Source organism: Heptranchias perlo, chromosome 7 (assembly GCF_035084215.1).
Source record: "Heptranchias perlo isolate sHepPer1 chromosome 7, sHepPer1.hap1, whole genome shotgun sequence".
Taxonomy (NCBI): domain Eukaryota; kingdom Metazoa; phylum Chordata; class Chondrichthyes; order Hexanchiformes; family Hexanchidae; genus Heptranchias; species Heptranchias perlo.
In genome coordinates, this window is record NC_090331.1 from 42,781,084 (window position 1) to 42,802,070 (window position 20,987).

Below are 20,987 nucleotides of genomic sequence, written 5' to 3' on the forward strand. Positions count from 1 at the left end.
CCCCGTTATGGATTCTTTTATCCTCCCCCCTCGGCCTCCACAGTGGTTACAATGGTGCAGCAGCTCAACAGCTCCACCTCCTTCTGCTCCTGTGGGGACAGAGGACACAGATGTGGGAATCACCCCCCATCCCACTCCGGGCATAGTGCATATTCATGCCCTACAAAGACAAAAATGAAAAAGACTAGGCTTGCAGTCCTTTAATAGTGCAGAGCAATTGAAGAAGCTACTGGTCTGCATCTATCCGGGGTGTTTCATCGACAGGCCACTAATCAGCTTTTTCTGCCTGAGTGTGGCGATCACGGTGGGCGGGGAGAAAAGTTATAACATCATGAGTTTCTATCCTTTCTTGCTACGGTCAGGTTGTTGAATTTTTTGGGGCCTATCGATGTGGTACTCAGTGCCTCTGCCAGTTCTGTCTGTTCCTGATTGCATATGAAGCTGGGATGGAGTGGAGTTGATGTTTCCTCTCTACCTCACCCAAAAGGGCCTGCAGTTCCTCATCTGCAAAGTTCAATGATCTCTTCTTGGTTTTCTCTTCTGTTGCAGTTCTCTGTGAGAGGGAGCAATTTTGATCAATTAATTTGAACCATGTTGGACTATTACTCGGATTCAAATTCGGGCATATTCAAAGTAGATTGCGAGGGTACTTGGGCGTCAGTTGACATCAGCAATGTTGGGCTCAATTTTGTGTCTAACTTCAGGGTTGCACCCCAAGAGGAAGCTCCAGGTGGAGGTGCTTCCTCCTAATAAGGCCTGGCTCAGGTCACTTGTTCATTCTGAACCAGGAAATGGTGTGCATCCTGTAGAGGCCTAGAAATAAGGGAAGAAAGCAAAAATATTACATTTGTTTTTCTACATTCATTCAAATAAATATTCTGAAATGAAAATCCAGTAGTTTGGTTGGACAGTTCAGATCTATATGGTGGGTGGGGGCGGGGTGGGGGGGGGTGGAGAGGAGGGCTATTGTTACATGAGACTTTGATATAGCAACATGTTCCACTCAGTTCCCTAATTCATGGTAAAAATGAGTCTCAAATCACTGAAGTGTTCGAATGTTGGCACACATGAAGAGGATTTATTTTCAATCATACATATGGAGCCGAAAGAGAACCTGTGATCTTTTGGCATAGTACAGTCACTTTCTCTTATTGCAGTAACTGCTGGTTGGCTTTCACATTAAATAAATAAAATGTACTTTACTTTGGGTTTTTTTCTCCACATTTCAAATAATTTTGGTGTAACTGTATACTCAGATATTCAAATAATATCCATATGCCAAGAAATCTGTTTTTCATTTAAACAGATCTTGGAATGGTCATTGCAAATTTTAGAAGTTGATCTAGTTAGTTTGTAGTTTATTGCATAGACTTTTCCATGGAAGTTACATTAATAGACTTTTAAAAATTCTGCTAAACCTCTGTTGCAATATTATTGAGTTTGGTCCATGGCCACTGGATCTGAGGAACAGCTAATCTGATTCATATGTGTGACTGACAGAATAAACTGCCACAATTACTCGGGACAGATTTCCTGTTACTTTTTTTTAATAAACAGAAATAAAAGCAACTGCTTCCATTGAAACATATAATAAAGCATTAAAATGATCATCTCTTGACATAGAATTACATAGAATGTACAGTACAGCCATTTGGTCCAACTGGTCTATGCCGGTGTTTATGCTCCACACGAGACTCCTCCCACCCTTCTTCATCTAACCCTATCAGCATAGTCCTTTCTCTCTCATTTGATAATCTCGCTTCCCCTTAAATGCATCTATGCAAGTCACCTCAACTACTCCTTGTGGCAGTAAGTTCCACATTCTAACCACTCTCTGGGTAAAGATGTTTCTCCTGAATTCCCTATTGGATTTATTAGTGACGATCTTATATTTATGGTGCCAAGTTCTGGTCTCCCCCGCAAATGGAAACATGTTCTCTACATCTACCTTATCAAACCCTTTCATAATCTTTAAGACCTCTATTAGGTCACCCCTCATTCTTTTTTCTAGAGAAAAGAGCCCCAGCCTGCTCAATCTTCCCTGATAGGTATAACCTCTCAGTTCTGGTATCATCCTCGTAAATCCTACTAAATGATGTTTGCCTGTGGTTGCTCCATGTTATGCTACATATATTGTAACAATGAAAGTCTTGTTGGACCATATTCGGTTTCAATTAAAGCCACAACTTGATCCTGGATTGTATCAGTGGCACTCTGCCTTTCCCTTTGCCTTCTTGTCACTGATTTGGAACATTGGCTGCAAATATTTTGTTCACTTGGTTTACTTTGGTTTAACTGCAGGCTGGTATTTTTGGACTCTGCTCAGATGGAAGCAGGTTTAATAGTCGAATGACTAGAAAAATGAAATATATGATTTCAAACTGTAGCCTAGGTTCTAATTATTAATGAACAATTTGCGGTCCTTCTGCCTCTTAGCAAAAATATTGGTAACATTAAGGTCTCGATTAATTTTCTCATTATTTTCTTGTTGCATTTATCCATTCAGTGTCATGTGATAGGTAGCATTAAATAAAGGTATTGTGGTAACAAGTATGTGTTTTGTTTAATCTATTTGGAACTGTAGTTTGCAATGTGATTTCTGTTTTTCTCACACTTGAAAGTAAGACTGTAATTGCTTTGGCAGTGTATACATTAGTCTTAATGTTCTAATAACTCTTGTGTACATAATGTATTGTGCAACCGCTAAACTATTTTTTTTACTGTAGGTAAAGACATATTTATTCTGCAGAGCGAGCATCTCAGCAAATGTATAAATGTGGAAAACCAAGAACTTGCCCTTGAAGACTGCAATCGGCCGTCAAGCAGTATGCTGTGGAAATGGGTATCAAAGCATCGACTTTTCCATATAAGCAGCAGCATGTGCCTTGGACTTAATATTAGTAGCCAACAACAGCCTTTAAAGCTATTTAGCTGTGATTCAATAATGGGAATACTGTGGTGGCATTGCAGCGGTAAGGTATTAACTGGTGCTTCACAGTATAAATTGGCTGTTGGACAAAGCCAACGTATTGTAGCGGAAAGGACTGTGTATGACAGATGGAAGAGATATATGACCCAGGATGAAGGTCCATGCGAGCATCCCTATGAAGGTAGGATGGTGCTGAAACAATACAGGGCAATTTGTGAGAAAGTGCTACAAAAGTTGGACTTGGTAGCTCCATGTTTTATTTTCAAGTTTTACAATTTTTAAAGACTTTTTTTAATCCAGTTTCTCTCTAAACAATTAGAAAACATTGGTTTCTCAGACATGGCAAATTCTGACATTTCTTTCACCACTGAAGCCAATTTTTAAAAGTCAATTTCTGTGGTGTTGCACATGGGGAATCAAGACCAGGTGTAATATTCAAGGTTAGAGGACAGTGAATAATGGGACCATGGTATGGGGAGGGATGGCAGGCAGATCGAAGCAATGAGAGGAAGGTGGGAGACCATTGTTCTCCGAACAGTGGGAGCACATAGGTACATCAGGCCAGAGGTCATCTGCAGGTCCTGGCTCAGGAAGAACACATGGTCAGAATGGCGGGTGGGAACAGATGGGTGGTGGGACCGTTTCTTCTGCAGTGCAAGTGCAAAAAAACTTACAAAGGAGACTCATATATAAACATTTTATTTTAATCAAACCTATTGCTGCAGAGCCATCCTGTGTTCAGAAAGGCATGATGAGTTAAATGCTCAATTTATAGAAGCAGGTCTTGCTGTTCCAAGCTAACATTATGTGACGGGTCTTCATAACGTTATACAACCAAACCACAATGCCACCCACAGGCATAATGGGAACTGCATGTAAATATGGATATTTTTAGACTGGAAAAACCCGACAGAGAAGGCTGACTGGGTTTGGGTGACTTGATTGTAGACAAAATTAAAATTAGAAATTGTTTTGGTCGACAACACAAAAGGAAAAAAAAAGCTAAAATAAACAATTTGGAGAAAAGCGGTTTTAACTCTTGAACGGATTCAAACATCAAGACATAGATGACAGTCGTTGAGTAGACTATGATGGCCACACACGGCCTTCTATTCTCGATATAAAAATACGTTTGACTATTTCTGTTAGTTATTTCAAATTTATACTTCTTTTCCCTGCATGTTGAGTCCATAATATTCCTAGAAAGCTGAAATAGCAGCATGATGACACATCCAGTTGGGATGTCACAAAGTCGGTGGCCCCAGTTGCCCACACTGGCGAATTTGTGATTTCAGTTGTATTGCTGAGGAGAAGTAGTGAGCTAAGGCCACATGCTTTTGCCAAGGGAGAGTCTGGACTGATCTTGTGCACCTCACTGGTTGCTTCTACATGCGATAGGCTGGGAGCAGGTTGCATGCCAGCCCTCTCAACCACATTTGTTGCATAACTTCATAGAGACCAGTGAATGGAGAGGAAAATAGGCACAATTGCCCTCAAATACAAAAATAAACTGAAGTTCTCTTGTTTGGGTCAGAAGTTCGTGGATTCAAGCCTCACTCCAGAGACACGAGCCCATAATCTCGGCTGACAGTTCATTGTAGTACTGAGGGACGGCTGCACTGTAGGAGATGCTGTCTTTCGGATGAGATGTTAAACTGAGATTCTGTCTCCCTCGTGCATATAAAGGATCCCATGACACTATTAGAAGAAGATAAGGGGAGTTCTGCCGGTGTTCTGGCCAATCTTTAGCCCTCAACCCCATCACTAAAACAGAATATTTAGTCATTATCATAGTAGGTACAGCACAGGAGGCGGCCATTTGGTCCATCGTGCCTGCATCGGCTCTTGGAAAGAGTTCATAGAATCATAGAAAGGCTACAGTGTGGAAGGAGGCCATTCGGCCCATTGAGTCCGCGCAGGCTCTATGCAAGAGCGATCCAGCTAGTCCCACTCCCCTGCCCTATCCCCGTAGCCCTGCAAATGTTTTCCTTTCAAGTACTTATCCAGTTCCCTTTTGAAGGCCATGATTGAATCTGCCTCCACCACCACCTCGGGCAGTGCATTCCAGATCCTAACCACTTGCTGTGTTAAAAAAAAGTTTTTCCTCGTGTCACCTTTAGTTCTTTTGCCAATCACCTTAAATCTATGTCCTCTGGTTCTTGACCCTTCCGCCAATGGGAACAGTTTCTCTCTATCTGCTCTGTCTAGACCCTTCATGATTTTGAATACCTCTATCAAATCTCCTCGCAACCGTCCCTGTTCCAGGAGAACAACTCCAGTCCATCCACGTAACTAAATTCCCTCATCCCTGGAATGATTCTCGTAAATTTCTTCTGCACCCTCTCTAAGGCCTTCACATCTTTCCTAAAGTGCAGTGCCCAGAACTGGACACAATACTCCAGTTGTGGCCGCACCAGTGTTTTGTAAAGGTTCATCGTGACTTCTTTACTTTTGTACTCTATGCCTATGTTTATAAAGCCCAGGATCCCGTATGCTTTTTTAACCACTTTCTCAACCTGCCCTGCCACCTTCAATGATTTGTACACATATACTCCCAGATCTCTCTGTTCCTGTACCCCTTTTAGAGTTGTGCCCTCTAGTTTATATTGCCTCTCCTCGTTCTTCCTACCGAAATGTATCACTTTGCATTTTTCTGCGTTAAATTTCATCTGCCACGTGTCCGCCCATTCCACCAGCCTGTCTGTATCCTTTTGAAGTCTATCACTATCCTCCTCACTGTTTACTACCCTTCCAAGTTTTGTGTCATCTGCAAATTTTGAAATTGTGCCCTGAACACCCAAGTCCAAGTCATTAATATATATCAAGAAAAGCAGTGGTCCCAGCACCTCCCTCCAGTCTGACAAACGACCGTTCACCACAACTGTCGGTTTCCTGTCCCTTAGTCAATTCTGTATCCATGTTGCCACTGCCCCCTTTATTCCATGGGCCGCAATCTTGATGATAAGCCTACTATGCAGCACTTTATCAAATGTCTTTTGAAAGTCCATATACACCACATCAACTGCATTGCCCTCATCTACCCTCTCTGTTACCTCATCAAAAATCTCTATCAGGTTAGTTAAACATGATTTGCCTTTAACAAATCCGTGCTGGCTTTCCCTAATCAATCCACACTCGTCTAAGTGACTGTTAATTCTGTTCCAAATTATCGTTTCTAAAAGTTTCCCCACCACTGAGGTTAAACTGACTGGCCTATGGATGCTGGGTTTATCCTTACACCCTTTTTTGAACAAGGGTGTAACATTTGCAATTCTCTAGTCCTCTGGCACCACCCCCGTATCTACGGATGTTTGGAAGATTATGGCCAGTACCTCCGCAATTTCCACCCTTACTTCTCTCAGCAACCTAGGATGCCTCCCATCCGGACCGGGTGACTTATCTACTTTAAGTACAGCTAGCCTTTCTAGTACCTCTTCTTTATCAATTTTTAGCCCATCCCTAAACATCTCTGTCACTCTACCTCTCTCTCCTCCTTTAAGATGCTCCTTAAAACCTACCTCTTTGACCTCATCTGCCTAATACCTCTATGTGGCTTGGTGTCAAATCTTGTCTGATAAAGCTGCAGTGAAGCGCCTTGGAATGTTTTACTACGTTAAAAGCACTGTATAAATGCAAGGTGGTGGTGGTGTTTCTTGCTCCTATGCAAGGCCCAAAGTTGCATGACCCAAAGAAGAGCAGTTCTTTTTTTAGTCGACACCGCCTGCTTCCTTATGTGGAAAACTGAAAGTTTACAACGAAATTACCTTACGGTTGGACTCACCAGAGGCTATTGTGTCACTATGTGGTAGTACTGTTCCATCTTTAATGTTACAGCTTTTGACATTGGCGTTAAGATTAACAGAAGTTTTACCAATGATATTGAAGTACCTATCAATTCTACAAAAGTAAATAAATGTTGGTCAAAATTTCTTAATGTTTTATTTTTCAGAAATACATACTGTGCTGGGAAACTCTCGTGGGATGCCGTGTACTCTGCCCTTTAAGTATAGTAATAAATGGTACTATGAGTGTACTGATGAAGGGAGAGAAGATAAGCTCCTTTGGTGTGCAACTACCAGCAGTTACGATGTTGATGAAATATGGGGGTTTTGCCCAAATTTAGGTGAGAGTTTAAGATACTCATGTACCATTACCAGATTGAAATTTCTAACTTCAAACAGTTAATGGTTTTTGTTTTCCTTTTTACAGATCCAGGATGCGATTTGGTTTGGGAGAAGGATCCTGTTTCGCAAACTTGCTACCAGTTTAATCTTCTGGCTCTTCACTCTTGGAATGAGGCCCGTGCTTCATGTCAGGCACAAGGAGGAGATTTGCTGACCATCAGTGATCTTAAGGAACAGGAATACATCAACAGTAAGTTTAGAGACATGGGCTCCATTTTAGCACCCGCTATCGGGTGCATTCCTGGCAGGGGGGCTCCGAAAATCGGGGAATCCCGGAGCGGGTCAGGAGCCCGGCTCCAACCTGCCCACTTCCGGGTTCCCCACAGACGCGCCGGCGTGCGCGCGCAGCCCCCGCATGTGGGACTCCCGCAGGCAATTAAAGCCGGCGGGGTGCCACTTAACAATATTTATCTAGCTATTTCAGATCATTAACAGACCTGATTAAGGGAATACGTCAAGAGGGGTGGGATTTTAGAAACAACTGGGACTGTTTCCCGTACTGGGGGAAACACTCCCAGTTGAAATGGACGTGTTGCAGCTATCAGCCTGTGGCAGCTGCAAAGGTCCATTTGACAGGTGGCGGGGGGGGAGACCCTCACTCATTGCAGGAGGCCACTCTTACTTTGGACAAAGTTTGGCCTCCACCACCCTCCTCCTGACAATCAAATTCACCAACTTGCAAACTTACCCCGGGGTCCAGAGACGTGTACCTACATTGCGGACCCCCTCAGATGTACATCTTCCGGATGGGGGCTGCAGTCATGACCTCCTCGGAGGGCGAACAGCATCACCAGCCTTGCCGGCCAAGCTGTCCACCTCTGACACGTGGAGCTCCACAACACAGTGCCGTGACACATCCACCTGCACAGCAGGAGGGAGGGCAACCGCAGAGAGAGATGCGTCGCAGGGGGCACTACCCTCGCCACAGGGTCCACAGACCGAGGCTCCGCTTCCTGGACCCCTCTGAGCAGCAGTGCACACGGAGGCTCAGAGTCACTCGACATGTAGTCGTGGTCATCTGCAGCCTCCTTCATGCCGAGCTGCTCCCGGCTGGCCCGAGTACCATCTTCTTACCTGTTGCTGTCAAAGTCATCACTGCCCTCAACAACTTCTCCTCCGCATCCTTCCAGGGTGCCACCGGGGACATCGCCGACGTCTCTCAGTCGTCTGCACAAAAGAGCCCTGCAAATACACCTACACCCACTTTGCAGTGACACAATGGGTGGCATCAGGTGTGGGTCTTCATTGTGATCCTCAGGAAAGGGCATTATTGCACAAACCAGACAAGATTCGCAAAGACGTGGCAGTAGTGGTGCCAATATAATATGTGATGTGAGTTGGTCAGAAATCAATAGAAGTAAAAACCATGACAAACCCTCAAACCCTTGTGCATCCCCTTCATGCTCACAACACGTTTGCCTTACGCTTCCTACTGCACATATGTGATGCATGCCCTGTGGCTGCAGCACAGGTAGAGGCAGGTTGAGTGCGGCTGACCGTGAAAGAGATGCGTGAGAGGGTGAGTATGAGATAGAGCCATGAGATTGTATGAGGATTGGGTTGAGTGGTAGTGGCGGGATGAGTACTGGCGAGGTGAGTAAGTGCAGGTAAGATGAGGATGAGGTTTGAGTGGGTGTGAGGGGTGATGTGACAGAGTAGTGTTGGCAGTGCAGAAGGAGATGTGGGGTGGGGGCGGTGATGTGGCAGACGGAGTGTAGGGGAATGAGTAAGTGTACTCACTTTGGCTGACCTACTTTGGTCATTGCAGCGCCTCCTGCACTGTATGCAGGTGGGCGATATGTTGGTGGTGCAGGTGACCTCCTCTGCCACCCCGAGCCAGGCCTTCCTGGTGGCAGAGGCAGGCCGCTTCCTCCCGCCCACCGGAGGGAAGATCGCTGTCCTCCCCCTCCTCCTCACCCCATCTAATGATACCTGGAGTGAGGCATCATTAAACTGGGAGCAGCCTTCCCCCTGGGCTGCTCCATTCTGTATTTTTTGCTATTTGTTGCAGCATCAGTCAGTGGAGGACTGCCCCTTTAAATAGAGCTCCTCCAGCTGACAGACCTTACTGCGCATGCGCAGTCCGCCCGACGCGCAGATCAGTAGTGGGGAACCCGGAAGACCAGGTAAGTGGATCCAATTAGGCTGCGATCGCGCACGGGGCAGACTGATTTCACCGGGCGCATTACCCACGCACCCAATTGCCCCCCCCCGCCACGAACCCGCAGCCCTGGCAATATCAAGCCAATGGAGTGCTCTGATTTTAACCTGAGGAAATTTGACACAGACACCCAATTTATAAAAGTTTTGTTTTTCAGCTGTGTTTGAAAATTTCGGTGTTGTAATTGTGCCTTTCTTGTCAGCACTGATAAACATCACTCCACTTAGCTGTTTCTGTGTGAGGACATTGCTTTTTATTTTTATGGACAAATTATAGTCTTGTTGAAGTGCTGGCACCAGGCCAACTGCTATCACTTACTGCAAAAAAAAATCAACTTCCAATTTGGCAAAAAAAGTCTATTCCTAATTTGTACCTCAGACATCTTAAAAGAAGACTTCAATGTAATTACATTTTTTATTAATGTGTATATACTGATAAAAGGTACTTTCAGGTTAAAATGACCATAATTTTATAATACTAACAGTTCATACAGCAGTGTGAATATTGTAAATTCAGCTAATGCTTTATCAATGTTTGTGGATATGCTGGGTAAGCATATGACTGTATTACATTGTGCTACACCATGTAGTATGTTGTCTCCCAAAAATATGATTTTTCGATTTAAGTTAATGAAAATGCCAGTTTCTCATTCCTGTTCTCATCATGAGGGACCTTGAGGATAAGTTTGGATGAACTAAGGCAGCCCATTTCCTCATCCGTAAATATCTTATGTGTGAGAGTGTCTTATTCATGCTATTAATACTTCAGTTCTCAAAAAAAACACCAGTTGAATTTTGAAACCAATTAATTATGTCACCAGTGTTTGTTGACAATTGGAAAAAGATAAATGCTAATTGCTTACACCTTTTGAGACAGAGAGAGTTACAAATAGATGGATGCAGACAGAGTGTCTTTCCTCTTTTTTTAAACAACTAAGTTGAATTTTGAAAGCAGACAGGAATGAAGGGCAGAAGGGAAATGGGTAGGAAGGAACCAGAGGGTGAGGTGGTCTCTGGCCTCTTGCCACTCACCTGTGGGGGGGTATTGGATGGAATGTTAACAGTGAAGTGAGTGACAGCAGTGGTAAGTATTTGGAACAGATTACCAGCATTTGTGGTGGAACAAAAAACCTTATTGGGTTTCAAGGATGAGCTAGAAAGATTGTTGCCAACAAATAGGAATCATTCACTCTCTCCACCAACATGCAGTGGCTGAAGTGTATACTATCTGCAGGATGCACTGCAGTAACTCGCCAAGGCTTTTTTAGCAGCACCTCCCAAACCCACAAATCCACCACCTAAAAGGACAATGACAGCAGGTGCATGGGAACACCACCACCTTGAAGTTCCCCTATAAGTCTCACGATACTGACTTGGACATGTACCTCTGCTGAAACAAAATCCTGGCGCTCCCTACCTAAAAGCATTATTGAAGCACCTTCACCACACGGACTGCAGCAGTTCAAGAACAAGGCCCACTATCATCATCTCAAGGGCAACTAGAGGTGGCCAATAAATTCCAGTATAAATTGAGAATTAATTTTTAAAATCCGTCAATTTTATTTTTAGGGCACAATCAGTGACAGAATAATGTCATTGGATCATGAATTGCATCACTGCACCATACATTTTGTAAATGGCATGAAAGTTCATTTACCAGGATGATGGTGTCCCTTAACTGTATTAAACAAGCTGGGACAAAGTTCTCTGCTTGTGGCATTGTGACAGTCCACATTACTAAAAATGGAAGAATTGCAGGGGACAGGAATGTCATGGCTAAATGAATGACCATTAGTGGTGGAGCAAGGGGCGAGAAGTCTAGTGTCAGATGGGTAAGAAATAGCCTTTAATTGGCCTTTAGAAGATCCTGCATTGGAAAAAAATTCCCACTGAATATTTTTGCTCCAATTTTAAGATGCTGCAGCAACTGCCACTCTCCGTTCAAACAAAATGTTGTTCCCAACCAGGTTAACATCGGTAGCATTGGTTATTAGCCCAAAATTGCAGCACAGAAGAGGTCTCCAGGTGTACGAATCAGAATCTAAATGGTTGCAATTAAAAACAAAAAAAAACAATGCATTCACATCACCTTTATGGACAGTTGTTTGGCGTTTGAACATACCCAGGAATAACGTAACTACTAGAAATCACTTAAACTACTGTACTCCAAAGATTGTTCACTTAGCTGGTAGTGATAATCTGCTTTTATAACATAAACATCCATCATTTGTCTTGTGCTTTAATTTTCTTCCAGGAAAATAATTTATTATTATTGTACTAATGTGAAGTGTGAAAACTAAAAGAAATACCAATTAATTAATTGATGCAGTACAGTATTATGTTAATTTAGTTGTTGCATATTTTTGCTTAATGTGTGCTTCTTCATACTATTAAAAGAAGTAGCACTGAGGATAATTCTTCAGTGCAGTACTGTAATATCTAGTTGTGTTATGAAATGTCACACTGCTGTAAACTTTTGTTACAGAGCGTTTGCAAAATGTTGGAATTCTGGCTTGGATAGGCCTAAATCATTTGGATGAAGTTGCTGGGTGGCAGTGGTCAGATGGAGAACCTTTGAGCTTTGTAAATTGGGACACAGGTATTCAGGAAACTGTTTTGGCTAATGTTTTCATGAAATGTTAAGCTGTCTTTATTATTAACTTGATTTTGTCAAATTCCTATCTTTGATTTTGGATTTATACTCATTGGACTTTTCCATAACTGCAGCTATAGAAGATTTGGGAGAGAAAGGCGCCATGTTTTTTTTTGCCCCCATCAGAATCCATTTCTTGGTAATCAAATCATGGACAGAATTTGCTATGGGTAGAATGTTGACCCTAGGGTTGCTGTGAGCTACCACAAGCAATTTCCATTCCTTTCTCTTTATTTGTGCAGCCTGAAAAATAAATGGTTTAAAAACTGAATATGCATACAAAATCAGATCATTAGGAATAGATTTAAATATAAATTGCTTGAGACAGCAGTGTAAGGAGAAACCCCTAATTTAAGTCTTTCAATTTTATGTTGTATAGACCAGCCTCGGGACTCATTACTGGGGGCGTATCATTGTGGGATACTCAGTTCTAAATTAGATTACCGTTGGAGTAGCTTTGTATGTGAGACAGCCCTGCCATATATTTGTAAGAAAATAATGAACTCTGCAAGAAAAGTGGAACCCTTTGGTAAGTTATAATTTTTCTGAACTTTTCTTCTCTCTATTTCTTACTTTTATGTGCTAGATTGGATAAAGCACTATTGTAGTACATTTCCATGGATGGCATGGCCTTCCAGCATTTTCAGCAGTGTCAATGTGCACACACTTCCAGCTGGAATTGCTGATTAGCAATCCAAGAACACGAAGCCTGTAATAGTAAAAGTTTTATTTACCTTGGCTTCGGGATGCTGAGATGAATTCTAGCTTCCACACTGCTGCCGTGGTTGAGATCAGCTAACACGGCACAACCAGAATTTGATCTTGTGATCTTCCTGGCCCTTAAGCTCTGTGTGAGACTGCATGGTGCATTTATCCTGAGTCAAAAGGATAGCTAAATACGCTCCTTTTAAAAAAAAATAACTTTTTGCCATTTTTTAAATTTGTTCTTGGGATATGGATACGGCAATATTTATTACCCAACCTGGTTGTCCTGAGGGAATTTAAGAGTCAACCACATACTGTGGGACTAGAGTTGCATGTAAGCCAGACCAAGTTCCCTTCTCTCATTTGGGATTTTACAACAATCTGGCAGCTTTAATGGTCATTTTCTGATGCTAGTGCACAAATTACTGCATTAATTGAATTTTCTTTGACAACTTGCCATGATGGGATTTCTCATATATGAAAGTTCTGTGCATTTTGCTTCTACCATTTAATCCTAACAAACTTTGTTTGTGGTTTTGAAACAATTCATAACTCAGCCATGGCTCAGTGGTAGCACTCGTGCCTTTGAGTCGGAAGGTTGTGGGTTCAGGACCCACTCCAAGAAATTGAGCACAAAATCTAGGCTGACACTCCATTGCAGTTATGAAGGAGTGCTGCGCTGTCGGAGGTGCCGTCTTTCAGATGAGACATTAAACTGTTTGACGTCTGCCCTCTCAAGTGGACGTTATTGATCCCATGCCACTATTTTGAAGACGAGCAGGGGAGTTCTCCCCATGTCCTAGCCAATATTTATCCTTCAGTCAACATCCAGAAACAGATTATCTGGCCATAATCATAATGTTGTTTGTGGGACTTTGTGTGTAAAATTGGCTGCCGCACTTCCTACATTACAACAGTGACTACACTTCAAAAAGTACTTCATTGGCTGTTAAAGCACTTTGGAATGCCCTTTGATTGTGAAAGGAGCTATACAAATGCAAGTCTTTTTTCTTTTACTATTGGCCTAAATGACAGAATTCTGGCAGTATAGGACTACACACTGTGAATCTGGCTGGCTTTCCCATAATGGTTTCTGCTACAAAATGCATAAAGAAGATTTGAACTGGAAGGATGCTCTGGTGTCCTGTCACTTAAATGGAAGTGAACTCATTAGCATACACTCCTTGGCAGATGTGGCTGTTCTCGTCAACCAATTTAAAAATGGTGAGTACACATGAATGAATAAGTAGTTCATATTGTCTGATGACTTATATTTGAAATGAGCTGAATAAGCATGTTTAGAAAACTGCCTTCCTTGGGCCACAAAAGCATACTTCCTTTTGTTATACTTCTGCATCAACTTTTTCTAGTTCAAAACTGCCTATGTAACTTTGTTGCTCTATATTTACATCCTTCCACCGGAGATGGCACCTCAGTTTTGCATCTCCCAACTCCTCAGCCTGTACTGCAGAGAAATATCTGAGCTCCAAACAACTCCACTACACTGCTTCCCAAATTGCCATTGGTTTTACTATTTAACTATAAATAATACAAAATCAAGTATTATATCAAAATAAGGACAGATTGTATGACTTAAAAATGAGGACTGAATTACATCTGCACACCTTGGTACAATTATGCTGTCTAACTTTGGATGGACGGGCTGTTTGAGGTCAGTGTCGGAAACCTGTCATCAATGTGGCACACACTTTGTGGAAGGAGGTGGCTGTGGAATTGACTGCCAAGTGCTTGAACCCTAGGACTCCTTTTCAATGCAGGAAGAAGTTTAATGACCTCACCAGGGCAGTCAAGGTAAGCATTACCCTCACTCTGCCAACAGAATCAGAGCTGAAAGTGGGAGCACAGGTTCCACAGAAGTCAGCCCCCAACTCCAGGGATTGCAGACTCAGATCTCTGGAGTCCTACTCTATAAAGAATGATGCTGGATGATTATCACCCTCGCATAAAGGCAGTGAGGACCACCTGAGAGGACCCAAGATAGATGGCAAGTGTGACAGCAAATTCCAATGCCATCCTCGGTGCCAATATCTGGGAATGATTCAACACATTGCGTGATTCCTGAAGCAAGTGGTTCCACCCAGACCCAAGTGGATGCTTTGACCACTGGCTTTCAGGTGTTGGAGGGCCATTTGGAGAGAATGATGGCAAATGGTTTCCAAGAGATTCAGGATGTCATTTATCAAAGTCTGCAGGATCTACTTGGCACCATAAGGTCTGACCTCCTAATCTGTGGGCACTCTGACCCAGGACTGAGCACAAGTGGCGTGGCTAGAGTCTGATTTCATTATGTTGTCCTGTGTTTTGGTGATAGCTCATGACCTTTCCAGCTAGCCCCCTCTGAAGCCTGCTTATATAAGTGTCAGGGTACACGACCCAATTGGTGACACAGCCAGCTGAAGAGTCCTCATGGGACTCAGAGGCCCTGAGATGAGAGTCACCTCAGTCCCAAGAGGCTCAAGATACCTCAGTGCAGTCCAAAGACCACTGGCATCCCTGTTCCTCAGTTGTCACCTCAGCATAGAACCAATATAGATTTAAGCAGCAGAGAGAGACATGGGTGTAGAATTGATGGTAAAAAGAAGCACTTGCTGTAAATAGATCTGGGCACCTTACAACCACTTTGTAATTTATTAAGTCCATTGTTCCGAAGTATGTCTGTTCCTTGTTCGTTTTTTATTATTTGGGTGGATATCATTTTCTCTTCCTGCTGCTCCTGTTCTGCCTCTATTTATAAGGTCATGTATGGGAATATCCACCAATGAAGCCCATAGTAAGGGCTCCATGACAAAAAGGTGCAAATAAAAATTTGTTCCTTAGCTGAAAACAGATTTTTGAAATCACTTCAGTCACACTGAAGTTTCAGAAAAAATTTGTAGACATTCAAAACCTGTGAACTCAACCATTTCCTTGTTTGACACTTATGCTAGTAACTTATCCTTTTCTAAGACCTTTCCTTAAATTGGATGCAAATCTGGTGGAATTTGTGGGACTGCAGCTTTTACCCATATTCTGTCTCGTGCCATATTGGAGCAGGCACATCTTCTGGCAGCGGCAACTTCTACTTGAAATTAGGATCTATTTTAGAATGGCCATAACTCTGGCATACCTAACATATGCCCAAATTCCAGTCCTCTACACTGGAACTACACTACTTGTGCCCACACCCCCCACCCCAACCCCCAAAACAAATGGGAATTTTGGGCCTTTGTGCTTGACTGCATAGAACCATAGAAATTTACAACAGAAAAGAAGGCCATTCAACCTATCATGCCTGTACCTTTTGCTAAAGCAATCCCACTGCCACACACTTTCCCCAGAGCCCTGTCTCTTCCACTGCTTCAATTGTTTTCCAATTTTTTGTTAAAAGATCCAGTGTCTTTGCTTCAACTACTCCCCATTGCAAAGCATTCTATCAGTTCTTTGCACAAGGAATCCCTGAATATATTTTGAAGTGTGCACAGTGAGTGAGTCAGCAGCACCTTGTCCTTTTCCCTCAGTCCAGATTGGTGAGATGAAAATATTTTCTTTCTGCTGGCCATGGAAGTTTAATTGGACAGTCTGTTTCCTAATGGGCATGTGTCCAAAACTGCTCAAAACTTGGTATTAAATTGGCAGTCTTAGAGACCATAAGAATGCTATGGGAAGTAGAAAATGGCCATACAGGTACAATAGGGGTGTCCTTCTGATGTTGGAGATTAAAGCACATTTCTGGGGCAGAGTGAAGGGATCTTTGTTTTACCTCTGAAGTGCATTACTATTGACTTGGAAATGCTTCATCCTGATACTGGGTAACAAAAGAGGAAAGAAGGTCATAATACAATCAAAGAGAGTCAACATGGTTTTATGAAGGGGAAATCGTGTCTGACAAATTTATTAAAGTTCTTTGAGGAAGTAACCGGCAGGGTGGATAAAGGGGAACCAATGGATGCAGTATATTTGGATTTCCAAAAGGCATTCGATAAGGTGCCACATAAAAGATTACTGCATAAGATAAGAGCTCATGGTGTTGGGGGTAATATACTGGCATGGATGGAGGATTGGCTAACTAACAGAAAACAAAGAGTCGGGATAAAAGGGTCATTTTCAAAACGGCAATCTGTGACTAGTGGGGTGCCGCAGGAATCAGTGCTGGAGCCTCAACTATTTACAATATATATCAATGACTTGGATGAAGGAACAGAGTGTCTTGTGGCCAAATTTGCTGCTGATACAAAGATAGGTGGAAAAGCAAATTGCGATGAGGACACAAAATTTCTGTAAAGGGATATTGATGGGTTAAACGAATGGGCAAAAATTTGGCAGATGGAATATAATGTGGGAAAATGTGAAGTCATCCACTTTGGGAGGAAAAATAAAAAAGCAAAATATTATTTGAATGGAGAAATACTACAAAATGCTGCGGTACAGAAGGATCTGGGTGTCCTCGTACATGAAACACAAAAAGTCAACATACAGGTGCAGCATGTAATCTGGAAGGCAAACAGAATATTGGCCTTTATTTCTAGGGGGATGGAATATAAAAGCAGGGAAGTCATGCTACAACTGTACAGGGTGCTGGTGGGACCACACCTGGAGTACTGCGTACAGTTCTGGTGCCCTTATTTAAGGAAGGACATACTTGCATTGGAGGCAGTTCAGAGAAGGTTCACTAGGTTGATTCTGGGTATGGAAGGGTTGTCTTATGAGGAAAGGTTGAACAGGTTGGGTCTATACTCATTGGAATTTAGAAGAATGAGAGGAGATCTTATTGAAACATACAAGATTCTGAGGGGACTCGATAGGATAGATGCTGAGAGGATGTTCCCCCTCATGGGAACATAGGAACAGGAGTAGGCCATTCAGCCCCTCGTGCCTGCTCCGCCATTTCATAAGATCATGACTGATCTGTGATCTAATTCCATATTACCTGCCTTTGGCCCGTATCCCTTAATACCTTTGGTTGCCAAAAAGCTATCTATCTCACATTTAAATTTAGCAATTGAGCTAGTATCAATTGCCGTTTGCGGAAGAGAGTTCCAAACTTCTACCACCCTTTGTGTGTAGATTTTTTTTTGAGTGAGATTAGAAAACATTTCTACACACAATGTGTAGAAATGGGGGAATCTAAAACTAGGGGGCATAGTCTCAGAATAAAGGGTCGCCCGTTTAAGATGGAAATGAGGAGGAATTTCTTCTCCCAGAGGATCGTGAATCTTTGGAATTCTTTACCCCAAAAAGCTGTGGAGGCTGAGTCATTGAATATATTCAAGGCTGAGTTAGACACATTTTTGATCAGCAAGGGAGTCAAAGGATATGGGAAAAAGGCGGGAAAGTGGAGTTGAGGTAAAAATCAGATCAGCCATGATCTAGTTGAATGGCGGAGCAGGCTTGAGAGGCCAAATGGTCTGCTCCTGCTCCTATCTCTTAAGGACTCTTTTGGTCTTATGGTCTAAGGTTCTGACCCCTAGCAGCGACAGCCCTCACATTGATAAGCACTCAATTTCATCCAACACTAAAAAGGAAACAATGTGTATTGCTAGTGGAATGTTTAACTTGTAAGAAGAATGCAGAGTAGTTGATTATAACTGCCCAGATTCCTTGCTTTTCCACCCATCACACTGCATTGTGCAAATGCAGATTGCAACTTTCACTATTTTTAGATGGAAAACATTCTGGTTGAATAGATGTCCTAATTTTTATTGTGTAAGAGCACACCGACAGAAAAGATGATGCAGTGAAGAAATGGCGACAAATGTAACTATATAATGCTAGTGGATCAGTTCCTTCAACACTAATCTGCTTCAAAAATCAGCCCCTTTGTTGGCCAGAAGGCTTTTACTCTGGACTCTAGGTTGCCTTCTTGGTGTTGATTTTTTTTGGGGGTTTATTTTTTCCAGTAGCAGTTTAAATCCCTTCTGCATTACAATATTTGGAAGAGTTCACGCACTGCTTCCTGCTATACATTCATGTTTCTTGCAAAATTTCAGCTGTTTTATAGCCTCACTGGATTTTTTCCCCTCCCACCCCCCAATCTCCCACAATGCCTCGGTCAGGCTTGTTCTCGTAACTTCTGTGTTGGCAGCCCAGCTTCAACTCAGTGAGCCAGATGATTTTGGAATATGAAACAATTTTTAAATTGGATCCAATAGCCTAACATAAGATTTAAAATGAAGGATTTCACACCCCCCCCCCACACCCCCTAGGGGTGTTCTGCCAATTTTTTTTTTAAATGTTTAAAACCATATCTTGGATATTAGAAATTTCAGTTACTGAGGGGGAAAAAGGTGGACATTTTTTTTCAAAAAGCATTTTGAGTGTAATTGGTTTATCAGCAGACTGTGATGGGCTTCTATTTACATAAGAAATGCCAGTATAAAATGTTTACGTAAGCAGTTTCAATGTTGAATGCTGATATGAAAGCATTAAGAAAACTGTGACAACAGGAAGTAAGATTTGTGGACAGGAAGTGAGAGCTTATGCAAGATGTTTTAATAAAATAGAATTGTGGAAGATATTTTTCTAATTTCACAGTTTAGTTTTCATTTATCTACTGTCCCCTCTGCCCTCCTCTCCTCAAGAAGCTTACTTGTGTTGCAGTTAATGCCATGATCAACCTCTGATACCTTGTCCTCAACTGTGATAGGAGCACTGGAGTAGGTAGAAGAGCACTTAAGACAGGTACTAGAGGGTTGCACCAGGGTGAACAGTGGTTAATGGCTGCTGTAAAGATCACTATAAATTAAATTACAATTTTTAAAAAAAATTTTATTGTGCAGAGTTTGTTTGATGAGTATTTGATAACCACACAAGCTGGCGGGATAGTTGGGCCTTAAACTTCCTGATTATCCTCAGTGTCTTCCTGCCATACATGCTGCTTTGCCTGCATGTTTTCCTCTGCAGTTGGCTCGATGGGTTGGCCCTCTGGATGGCGGTGTGGTGCAGCTTGCAGCAGACAACAGACCAAACTCTCTGGGAGTTATGCAGCAGGACACTTCCAGACCTATCAATGTAGCAACAGTTCTGCAGACAGTCGGCTGACAAACCGACTACAAAGAATATGATTCTCTGAAACCCATTGGGGTAAAAGGCTGAATTTTTGTAATTTTCCACATACTTTTCTCTTCCACAATTTTTTTTTCAACATTGAGTTTTGTGAGCTCTCCAATACATATGCACTTACAGGAAATTGTACCCTGCACTCTACCTGGTTTCAAATCAGGTGGAGCACACCTGAAGTGATACAAGTTTATTGAATGCTTTGTATCTTAACGTGTATTAGTTGGTTGTGACCTTTTTGTAGCTGGTAAGTGATTTATGTTTACTAAGTTTCTAGCAGTAAAAGTTTTGGTGTACTGATTGGATGGCAAGCTTAAAGACAGTTTTGTAAAGCTGTCATTGACACAAAAAGATTTACTGGACATATATAGGGTAAACCGACTGAACAGTAAATCTATTCATCATCTTGACCTAATTATTTCAATCAATATGAAAATGGACAGTGAAGAAAGGACTGCCAGTTATGTACTGAAAAATGATTTAGTGCTCTCTCTGTTCTAATTAAATATATATAATCTTTCTGCCAGAAACTGTACCAGAAGTTTGGACTGGACTTACCAATAACAGGACACCAGCTGTGTTTGCGTGGTCAGAAGGATCTCCTGTGACGTTCACTTACTGGCATAAGAATGAACCAAATGTTCCATATAACACCACAAAACACTGTGTGTCATCACAGAAGATCGTAAATATATTTACTAATATTTCAGTGCTTTCTTGAACTGTTGTTTTACTGTCTAGCCACAAACCATGTGAGTGCTGCTTTAGAAATAATATCCCTGCTGTCAATCTAACTTATGCTGTACGTGATTCAGATATTCAGAAACTCAAATATTTTCAAACCTTTTTACAGCTTTTTTTTAAAATCAAAGATTTTGTTGTAAATGTAGAGGATTTCTACATTAGAAAAAACATCTACTTAACTGAACTGTAAAATGGATTAAACGTCATGAAACAGTGGTGGTCCAAAGATACTTAGGGTCCGTGTATGTAGATCATCAAAATGTCATGGACAGGTACAGAAAATAATCAAAAAGGCTAATGGAAAGCTGATATTTATATCTAGAGGACTAGAATACAAGGGGGTAGAAGCTATGCTACAACTATACAAACCCTGGTTAGACCACACCTGGAGTACTGTATTCAGTTCTGGGCACCGCACCTTAGGAAGGATATATTGGCCTTGGAGGGAATGCAGCATAGATTTACTAGAATGATACTTGGACTCCAAGGGTTAAATTAAGAGGAGAGATTACACAATACAAGGTTATATTCCCTGGAAATTAGAAGAATAAAGGGT

General features: G+C 42.1%; 1 protein-coding gene across 2 annotated transcripts in view; it reads left to right on the top strand.

Moving 5' to 3' along the window:
* The window catches only part of pla2r1 (phospholipase A2 receptor 1), a 95,196-nt gene that overhangs the window by 9,769 nt on the left and 64,440 nt on the right, over nt 1–20,987 (top strand). For both annotated transcript variants that reach the window (XM_067987398.1, XM_067987399.1), the window contains exons 2-8: nt 2,727–3,110; nt 6,879–7,052; nt 7,139–7,303; nt 11,759–11,872; nt 12,306–12,455; nt 13,667–13,855; nt 20,215–20,372. In XM_067987398.1, coding sequence (XP_067843499.1) covers nt 2,727–3,110; nt 6,879–7,052; nt 7,139–7,303; nt 11,759–11,872; nt 12,306–12,455; nt 13,667–13,855; nt 20,215–20,372 — 1,334 coding nt within the window. The remainder of the gene's footprint in view (nt 1–2,726; nt 3,111–6,878; nt 7,053–7,138; nt 7,304–11,758; nt 11,873–12,305; nt 12,456–13,666; nt 13,856–20,214; nt 20,373–20,987) is intronic.